The sequence below is a fragment of the Chlamydotis macqueenii genome, chromosome 12 (genome assembly GCF_036417535.1).
Source record: "Chlamydotis macqueenii isolate bChlMac1 chromosome 12, bChlMac1.mat, whole genome shotgun sequence".
NCBI classification, from domain to species: Eukaryota; Metazoa; Chordata; class Aves; order Otidiformes; family Otididae; genus Chlamydotis; species Chlamydotis macqueenii.
This window is the reverse complement of record NC_141567.1, coordinates 11,989,170-11,999,885: the sequence shown is the minus strand read 5'-3', so window position 1 is coordinate 11,999,885 and position 10,716 is coordinate 11,989,170. Positions and strand designations below refer to the sequence as shown.

The 10,716-nt window shown below is 43.9% G+C and overlaps 1 protein-coding gene across 1 annotated transcript; it reads left to right on the top strand.

The window, feature by feature from the left end:
* Positions 1-1,843: 1,843 nt before the first annotated feature.
* On the top strand, positions 1,844-7,079 carry CTXN2 (cortexin 2). The gene is made up of 2 exons (XM_086757454.1): positions 1,844-1,965; positions 6,633-7,079. The coding sequence occupies exon 2, from the start codon at positions 6,685-6,687 to the stop codon at positions 6,931-6,933; it is 249 nt and encodes an 82-aa protein (XP_086613580.1). The 5' UTR covers positions 1,844-1,965; positions 6,633-6,684; the 3' UTR covers positions 6,934-7,079.
* The last annotated feature ends 3,637 nt before the right edge of the window (positions 7,080-10,716 follow it).

Below are 10,716 nucleotides of genomic sequence, written 5' to 3'. Positions count from 1 at the left end.
CCATTAAAAGTGGATCTCCAACACATAAAACCAAAAGTAAAGTCTTTAAAATTGAAGATGTGTCAAATTTCTAGAAATAATCACATGATTTCAGTAACCTCTGCCACAGTGTGGTACAAGATGGGCGATTATTTCACAGTTTAAAAAAAAATCTCTTATTCACTCCTGCAAGAATAACAAGAGGAAAGGATAATATCATATCTACAGGGAGGAAGATCCCACAACTAAACCTTTTCCAGGAAAAATGGTGGTGAAAGACTCAGCATCCATGCTCAAATCTGACAGAAGAGGCAAGATGCACCCACTCAGAGGTTACGTATTTCTACTGTCAATATTGCCCCTCATTCCCAGCTAGAGCAGGCATAGTGGTCCTGGCAACTCCCAAGACCTACTTCCAGTAAGGTGCTCCAGGTATAGCAATGCTCAGGAATTACTGGAAAAGCCTGGATTTAGGTCACTCTCCCAAAACAGTTGTGCTAGGTTGGGGGGGGCACCACGAAATTCCGAGCCTTTCCTCTCTAGGGAGAGACCTTCATGGGGCCCCAAGTAAATCAGAAAAAAAGAAAACTAGAGGTCCTTAGGAACAGGAGAGTCTTCTTATAAACATATTCTGAAAGCACAATCTTATGCTATTTAAAACAATCTATTTATAAAGTCTTCATGGATCTTTGAGAGGCACTTCAAAAATTAGCTTGACTTATAATTTCAGCACAATTTCATTGTTTACCACATGACTGATGCTGCAACACTAGGAGATCAAACTAATAACCGTTAGCGAGCACGTAGTTACCCATCGGTTAAACCATCAGGAGAAAGCACGTTTTGAGCCTAGCCAGGGCTTAGAAGCCCATTGCAGACACAGCACAAGCATCGGGCACTGAAATGACAGGCAGTGCAAACCCCTTTTCCCAGGAAGAAAAAGGTTTAACCTATTCTAGCGTCATTGCATCTAGCAAGAAACAGGTGGAGTTTTAAAATTATTTTCTACAGAACAAATTCTGCTAGTAGCTCTACAGTAGCTTTCAAAAAAATTTCTCATGATGCACGGCACCGTGAGACAGTGCTGTTCCCCTGGCCCATGTGCTGGTGTGTATTCGCTGGGGTGGCACACAAATGTGGAATCACTATCATTTAAAGCAGATTTGCTGTTTATTACTGCAACATACAGGTCCAGCTTCTTTCCTTATCCACCTCAAACACCTGCTGTTGCGGCAAAGGGGAGCCCCACTGAAACGGAGCCAGCATCGGCTGAAAGGACAGACACTGAGCCGGGTCTGGGCTTCCCAGCCGCAGGCCGCCCCGCGATCTCTGCTTTAACCCGTGGGGCTGGTTCAGCTGCCGGCAGGACCGGATGCTGTCAGCCCCCCACGCAACGCGGCTCGGCACCCGCGTGTGAAACCCTGCCCGCCGGCTGCGGGGCTCTACAGGTCCCGCTCCGCCGAGGGGGGCTGGGGCTCGCCCGCGGAGCCCTGGGCTCCAGCCGGTCCCGCAGCCCGGCCCGCCGCCGCCGCGGGGACCGCCCAGCCTCTCAGGCCCCGTTACCCGGCCTGGGCGGCACGGGGGGAGGGTGGCGGCTCCCGCTCCGCTGCGGGCCCGGGCCTTTACCGATGCACCGCACGTAGGGTTTGCAGGAACTTTCCACGCTCCTCCGTTTAATCCGCTCAAAGCCGGGGGGGCGGGGGAGAAGAGGAGCGCGGCTGAATAGCAATGGCAGGGGGCGGGCGGAGAGCAGGAGGAGGCGGTAGCAGCAGCAGCAGCGACCGTGTTTAATTTTTTAATTAGGACGGTTTGAGCATCTCCCGGCGGGGTCGCATCGCCGGGCGGCGAGGGGAGCCCGGGCGAGCCGCCATCTCCCGGGGCCGTCGGGGCTCCAGCCTGGGCTTTCGACAGCTGGCGAGCCGGTCCCGGCGCCGCGGGAAGCTCCGCGCTCCGCCACCATGGGCAGCGCGGGCGCGGAGGAGACGGGTTGGTAGCGCGGGCGGCGCGGCGGGCCGGGCGGGGAGGCGCGGAGCTGACCTTGCGGCACCGCCCGGCCCGCACCCCTTGCGGGGGGGCGGTCGAGGGGCAGGGAGGGTAAAGGCGCAGGTCCGCTCTCGCCGGGAAAGCGGCGCCGGTGACAGAGAAGCCTGTGCGCGCCATACTCCAGCAACAATTGCTTTGCAGGGGCTCGGTCCCTCGCAGCCCCCATCCCCGGGGAAGCAGGCAATGCTTTTGCACGTTCACAAGTTAAAGATGATGCTAGTGAACCTTTTCTTTTTCTGCCTTTCTATATTATCCAAATCCAGACCACATATATGAATTCACAGCACAGGAGCTCTTGTCGGACAGAGGCTCCCAGCTTGTGTATTTACTAAGGATAAAATCTCATTTCTGCAATTCATTGTTTGCTTGAAGGCTGGAAATGTCACTGCCCAGCTGCTGCTTCTTTGCAGGGGAATGCCACTTGTGTGAAAAAGTGTTGCCTGCACCCTGAGTTACTGTGTCACAGAAACACCGCATGTTTTTGGGGGGCTTTGCTACCCTTGCAGAACTGTGCGCCATGCCTTCATTTGCTGGGCATCCATGCCCTGGCCTTCCTACCTTACACCTGTATGCTGTCTTAGAAACCTTGCCCTGAAGAGACAGGCTTCTCCCCAGCAATTTAGAGAACACAGAGATGCGATGTGTATGAGAATGACAGGTCAGCTATGTGGTCACAGAGCTGTTTTTGCAGCATTTCTAGCCGTGTGTTGTTAACTCAGATAGCTCAGACCCTTTGGAGAATTCCAAATCCATGCTGATTTCTATTTCACTAGGTCTTCTCCATTGCTAATCCGTTCACCCTACCACCTCTTATGCCCAATTCCTGTAATAGGATTCCCAGTATACAGTTCAGTTTCCCTGACCAGCTAGTTGAGTGCGAATGAGGTGCTTCTGAAATTCCCAGAGGAATTTCCCTGTTTGTGTCCCTAACCACACTGACATCTTTCAAGTCAGGTTTGCTGCCACTCGAACACAAGCACAGGACTGAAGCTATTTGAATTACCTTCAGAATAACCAGATCCATGAACCAGCAGCTGGGATGCAGACATCCAAGGGGAGAACAGATGGCAACTGATTTAGTCCACTTTGTTACACACTATCTTTTATGAAGTGAGTTTTCAGGTACCTGAGGCTCAATCATGCCAAGAGGATGAGTGCTTCCAGCTTGAGCAGACATTAAAGGTACTCATTTCCAGTACTGAGCCATTACAAAAAAAAAAAAAAAAAAACACAACTATAGGGGGTTCTGTGAGGGAAGGACTGAAACCCAAAGTATGTGGAAGATTATTGAGGAAGTTTTCACGTAACACTTGCTACTTTCTTAATCTTCTCAGTATCTCTGAAAATATAAGGGTAAAGCCTAGGTCTGAAAAAAGCAACACCCGAACTACCAAAGGGCTGGGATCTTCAATCCACACTAAACACTAGCAGAGTTGAGCTGTTAGAGCACTAAGAATTTCAACATCTTTCTGCCAGCTGCCTAACAATACTTTGTGCCCTTCACCCTCCATAGGTGCAGCCAGCCCCCCCAGCTCATACTCCGCTCTCCTTACCTCAGCGGTCTATGTGCTAAGCTATTTTCCTCACTCCTGTTTTCTCTAGGACTCCGATTGTTTCTTCTGGCCTCACAAGGGCCTCAAATGGCCTTTTATTTTGCACTAGGGTGTTAAGGAGCTTTTCTTCATGCCAGTGTTTTTATATGAGCAATGAATCAAAGGATGAGTAGAGTCTTGACCTATAAAAAAAAAAAGTCAAAAGAGATCAGTCTGGGGCCAGCCTCTACAAAATGGCTCTGCAGATTTTAACTGATATAATGCCTGTCCCCATCATACTGCCCTAAAGGTTGTCCTCAAGGATTTTTGGATCCAGGCCATGTTTGTTAGTATTCACAGTCTCCTGCCTCATGACTTGACACGTACGCTGCAGCAAATGGAAGGATATTTGACTGACTGGGAGAGGACATCTAACCTGTATGCAGCACTAAAATGTGAAAACAATAAAAAGGCACTCAAGGTCAGTCTTGGTACCACAGTTTTGGGGATACATAACTAGAGAAAAATGTCCTGTGAATTTGAAGGCTTCAATTACAATTTCTGAAATTCAGGGCAAGGAAGAGAAGAACACAAAGCTGCATGTTAGAGTTTCCCAGAACCAATTCCCCCCAAGCAAAATGCCTACTGTTTTCTCATGCAGCTGTTTCAGCCAAATTCTCGCCAAGTAGGACTAAAATATCCATTTCTTACCACTCCATGTTTCAGCATTGGTCAAGCTTTGCACAGAGATCTGTCCCGTAACATCTCCTGACAAGCACATAATGTACAAACAAATCCCACTAATTCCAGTGTGTAAGCTGCAAAATTAGTAAAACTGGAAGTCATATTCTTGGAATGTGACTCTCCGTGGTGAAGAAACGTCACCTCAAACACATACGTATTTCTCTGGACTCAGCTCAGCAGGGTTCTCCATGGCCAGCCTATCCCTAAAATTTCTCTCCATATCTTTCAAGTCAGCAATTGGGTTTCTTGGGTCTGGCTTTCCCAGGTAGTGTCTACATATTGTTTTCCTGTATAAGCCTTTAATTTAGTTAAATTAAAGTTAAAGCCCATTGTCCTAGGACTTTTGAAAGGGGATTTTTTTTTTTTCTTTGACTGGCTTTTGTTCAAATCAACTGATTTGTGACATAAATTTGTGTGATATTGAACTTTCCCTGATTTTTTTTTTCCTACATAAGGTCAAACTTAATAGAAAAATTGGAATTATGCCCAAGAAAAATCCATACAGCAGGTGGGCTTTATCTGATATATTTTCAGAAAATAAATACTGATTGTTGTTGACATTACTTCTAATTCCCATAGGCTATATCTGGATCTTCTCTCCCACTTAACAGGAATTTAAACAGTGTGACCCAAAGAGCAGAATAGCATTCAAAACAATCTCATACACAGCTTTACAGAATAAACAGAGTGTTGGTTGTTATGCTCTGGCAAATGTGTAAAGACTGTAATAGGAAACAATATTATTTAATACCTACTATATTGAGAGTTATTGCAAAAAAAACAAAGACTTGTGCCTTGCCCTTTTAATCCTTGTTTTAAAAATTTCATTCTTTAGGATAACACTCAAAAATCCCACAGGTTCTGAAGTGAGAAAGGAAACATCAAACAAGATAAAAGTTCTGTCCATCTCTGTCTTCTCAGGAATGCCAAATCTTATTTTCACCCTTTCTGCTGTTATTAATTGTAGGCTGACTCAGGAAATGGCTACCTTCAGCCATGACTGCAGTACAGAGTGGAGATACACTGGAGCTCCCTTTAAACTGGCGAGCAGCGCAGGTACCTGAAGCAGTGTAGCCATAGCAGCACAGAGCTCTGAGTGGCCTAATTACTCTGCCAGGAAATAAATGGATACTGGGAATTCCTTGGGGGGAAAGATGGTTGAATTGTTAACAAAAAACAGTTTTCCCCTGAGGCGTGTTAGTTAAATAGGTGTTTTAACAAGAGCCAAAAATCTTCAAGCTCCAACCTTAGAATAAATATGCCTTTGTCCTTTGGCACTTCTGATGTCTCAGTCCTTCCAAAGTCTCCTGCTCTCTACAGAGGCAAAAGAAAAATGTGACTTCAATATCTGACGGAAAACCTAAAATAAAGAAAAAAATGATTCCCACTTCCAGCTGCAATCTATACACAAGATCTCCTTAAAAAGACAAAAATAAAAGTCTCTCCTGGCTGGAAACACACAGAGCTCTCCTGGTGGCAATGGCGGGGTGGTGATGCTCAAGCATCCTGCCTCCATAAGATACACATCAGGGTCAGGCCCCTGAGCTCCATAAGGAGCACGTTCAGACCTGGTATTTACTATGCCTGTAAAAATAGCAGGATATGTGTGTATTTAATAGGGAAGACCAAAGAGAAGAAACAAATGAAAGCGAGATTTAGGGGAAGGAAATTTACTTCTCTTCCTCCAGCAATCTTTCCTCATACACAAGAGTGGACATGTATAGAGGAAGATGAAGGGGCAGTTTTGCCAATAATGCTCACTTTCCTACAAGCTCAAAATGCACACAGCATATTTCTGAAAATGGAGCCCAAGACTTCACCAAAACTGTACACACAGTGTTTTATTTTACAAGTCGGATCTATTTATTTAGATTTATATGCTAAATTACATCAGCAAAATCCATGTTATTTGGCTGAAATTACTTTTGAGGTCAATGGGAGTTCAACTAGTTTAAGGACTGAGATGCAAAGCTATTTCAGAAAACATACTGGTTTCTCCAGGTGGGGACCTTGGTGAGTATTTCCTAATCAGAATCTGTAGGTTTGTGCCCAGACAACAGTGCTGTTTGCAACAGCCATGTGCTGAAATTGCTCTGTTTTGAGGGGACAGAAAGCCAGAAAATTGTGACTTTGCTGTCTCATAACAGAGGCCAGTAAGTGGATGATGTGTAGAGGCTAAAAGTTGCAATTTTGTCACATTAATTTAAATGTGAAAAAACAACAGGACACTACTAAAATCCAAGCTGGCTTTCATTTCCAAATGTTCATATGCTACAGCTCAGATATACACACTCCATTTAGACCTAACCTGACTGATTCTACTTCTCTATGCAGGCAAAGAAGCAATCGAGGTGAAAATCCCAGAGTCACCAGGATGTGATGCCCAATGATGAGCAGTAATTACTGCAGCAACACTTCAGCCAGAATGAGTGTCAACGAAATGTCTGCCTTCCCTCTGACTTTAGAGCAAAAAACTGGCTTTGCCTTTGTGGGGATTTTGTGTGTTTTCCTGGGACTTCTAATTATCAGATGCTTCAAAATCTTGCTAGACCCCTACAGTAGTATGCCTTCTTCTACATGGGAGGATGAAGTTGAGGGGTTGGATAAAGGAACATTTGAATATGCTCTTGCATGAAAACTCACAGAATATCCTACCTTAAATTTGATGTTGATTTCATTTTTGGAAACCAACTGTTGTTACATTTGTTATACATACCTGCATTTTGGAAATATGTTGGTGGCATCCATTTTGTTAAATAAATATTGGTTGCAAATTCAAAAGGCACTTGATGTTGCTTTTATTTGAGGAACCATGGTAGATAAGAAATTGTTAACAGCAAAAAAATACTACAATAAACAATTCACTAGAAAGTTATCATGGCCAAAAATATTGTAAAAACCAGATGACTTCTGCCTCTTCAGAAGAGGATCTCATTTCTACTGTGTCTCATGATAGGCTGGAGAGAAAGGTGAAGTACAAAAGACAGGCTCATGAATGGTGAATGCTTAAGTGTATGCTTTGGCGTGGCCAAGGAAGAGACAGTCGTGCTGCATACCCATTTGTACTCAGCCCCTGAAAGGGACAGGGGTCCAGAGCTGACTGGAGATCTCTGTACTCTCCAGCCCCTCTCCACAGCTGGTTCTTCTGTCTGTGCTCCTACAACTGTGCAGAGTGTATGATCTGGACTGTCAAACTGAAGAATTGGTCATAGGAGATCCTATAAAGGGAGAAGAACTAACAGTGAAATCAGAGACTCAATCTGGGTATTCAAGGTCACCCTCATATACACAGCTGTTTAGCAAGTGTGACAGTACTTGACAGAAATTCAATTCAGTTTTTAAGAAGGTTGGCATCAGAATTTTAAGCACTGTCACTTTTGCTAAACAGCTCTGTTGGCAACGAGGAGCAAAGACAAGGAGATCAGTTACAGCAGTTGGTTTCTTTGCATGTATTCTGAAAAATACATATTGTCCCTTTTGCCCTATACACTAGGCAGGGGCAGCCAGTGGAACAGCAGACGTCAAGTGCCATTTGGAACATGAAATACTCAATTGTACAGGGAAGGACATGAATCTCCTGCCTGAAGAACATAAGAGAGGAACAGCCAACAGTAATCTACACTGGTCCATTCGAATTATAAAATATAAACAATTTTGTGAATGTAAGAGATTTTAAGCTGCTTCAGATTCTGCATAAGAAAAAAATGCCTGACCTTCAGATATGGCATTTATTCTACTTAGTTTAACCACAAAATCAAAGGTAGATATCAGTACACTGAATCACGTGGTCTGGATAGGATCATCTGCTGCAGAGACCTGACTCTGCCATTCTTGTTCCGTACACCTAATCAGCACAGCTGAGCTCTGTGCTGTCAGGTTAGAGTGCTGAAGGTGCTCAAGTTATCTGGGTTAAATATAGTTCAGTTATCTCTAAACTACACAGCAAACACAGCAAACACACCCAAAGAACCCCAATACCATCTCAGTACTTTTGTTCTTGACCCAATCTATTGCTGGAAGCACTTATCAAATTCCCTTACGATTGCAAAGCTTCATCATTTCCTGCCCACCCTACTCTGCACCCCCAAAAGACAGGGGTGTCAGCCTTCCCAGAAAGAACAAACAGAACATAATTTTTCAAAGGTTTTCCTTAAATAGGCAGAGTAAAACTCTGGGTTAGGACCAAATGGTTCAAAAATGCATGTAGGACAAGGGGACCGACCAGTGACTGATCCTGCCGACTTCACTGGAACCTCTTCTGCATAAAATGTGCAGAGCAGAAGCCTGAACTCCTGTTGTCTCCGTTACTATATATGCAGAACCGAAAAACAGAGAGATCATGATCCGTGCAGAGAATTGGGCATAGCTGGGAGGGAAATGGAGATAACAAAAGTATTTTCAGGCCCCCCTTAGAAATTTTGCAATACCATAAACCCAGTGATTGTAATGGATAGGTACATTTGCTGGTTAATAGGTAACAAGCTAGAATGCCTCTCTAAATCACCATCCAGAAATGTTTTGAAAGAGAGGGATTGGATGGTCTATTCAGTATATTAAGCAGGAGAAAAATCTGGCCAATAAGGCAGAGTCTGCAATGCCTCAAAGAGAGGGACACACCATATACCTGAATAAAAGAGGCAGACTGACCTTCCCTGAAAACACAGGACTGAATGGTAAGTTAAATTATCCTGAATAAGATAAACTTGATTATTTATGCCTAATGCTAGAATACTAAACACAAAACTAATGGCAAATAACAGCTGAGACACCTCTGGAAATACACCGTGAAATTCAAAGTATTATCTTCAAGAACAGCAGAAAGGTAAGAGACTTTTCTTTTCCTACCAAAATAGTAATATTATGGAAATAAGACAGTGAAATTACAGAATTATTTTACTTGGTAGCAGAAGTCTCATTGTCATCAAAGAATCAGGATTTCATTCAGTCACAGAGGTGGAAACAAACCTAGTTCCACTGACCCTAATGACAAAAGATTCGGTTTTGCTCTTTCATGCCTGAAGATGAAACACTTCCTAACAACTTTAAAAGGCTGAAGGAAGCAGAATACTATCTATGATCAGAAATGTGCAGTAGTAATAATAATAATATTGATCATCCAAACCCACTAGAAGTAAAATAAACTAAATAAATGTAACAGGTTGCTGTGAGGCTTACAAAACATTAAGCAGGAAAACTAATGCAAACATGAGAGTGTTATAAAGTGGTATCATAGCAGAGAGGTGACAGGAAAATATTATCTCTAGCTGATGGAAGAAGTGAGAAAATACACTTTAGCTATATCTTATGCTGAAGATGGAGGACATTTGATTATCAGTTCTTCAAATTATAATTCTGATACATTATTTTAGAGAAAATTTACACTGCTGACGTGTAAGTATTGATGCAGTATTTTATCTTTCAGTGCCAAAGGGCCAAATGCATTTCACAAAATCATTGAGAAATTTAAATTGGAAAAAAATCTCTGGAGGTCATCTAGTCCAACCTCTTGTGAAAGCACGTAACTTTAAAAAATGCCTCTAATGGGCTTATTTACCCAGATTTTCTGTTCATATATTCCTTTATATAGATATATTTTGTTTCTAAAACTCTCTGCTTTTATATACTTGCAGAGTTTCAATGTCTAAGCATGCTCTGTGTCAGTTTGAACAGACCTGGACTCCTACTGAGTTATATTTGTCTATACACTCACACTGCCTTTTCTCCTTAGAAGTATGTTTCAAGACATATGGGTTGCCATTGTTTCAATAGCTCATTGCAGGGTCACCTAGGCCATCCTGCAAGCGGCTGCAAAGGTACTTAACCCATTAAAGGTCTTAAATATCAGTACCCCTTGTTTCTTGGATGGGGTTTTTGTTTGCTTGTTCATTTCTTTGAGGAGGTCTATGTTGGAAAGTGGAGGTGGGAAGCAGATTGTACAGCTATCGTATGTTCACCTCTCTATGGGCTGCCACTCAGAGGGACCTAGGCAGGCTAGAGGAACAGGCTAACAGGAGTCTTCATGACATTCAACAAGGACAACTGCAAATCCTGTACCTCAGACGGGGCCTCACTGGCAGGGACCAGCTCTCCTGAAAGGGATCTAGCAAGCAGCAGGCTACAGAGGAGTCAGCACCATGCCTGGGGAGCACTGAAGGTGACAGTGTCCTGGGCTGTGTTAACAGGACCATAGCCTGTGGATCAAGCAAAGTGATCATTCTCCTCTATTCAGCACTCATCAGACTTCACCTGGAACACAGTTTTTGTCTACCTGTTCCCCTCCCTGCCTGCCCATATAAGAAAAATGTTGATAAACTTCTGTGTGTCTGACAGATGGCCACCAAGATGGTCAGGGCTAGGATCATTTGTCATACAAGGAAACGGGGCTTTAACCAGAAGAAGAAAAGGCATTAGGGAAACC

Bases quoted from the DNA above. Each gene is read 5' to 3' on its own strand.
- CTXN2 (XM_086757454.1), top strand. From the start codon at position 6,685: ATGATGAGCAGTAATTACTGCAGCAACACTTCAGCCAGAATGAGTGTC.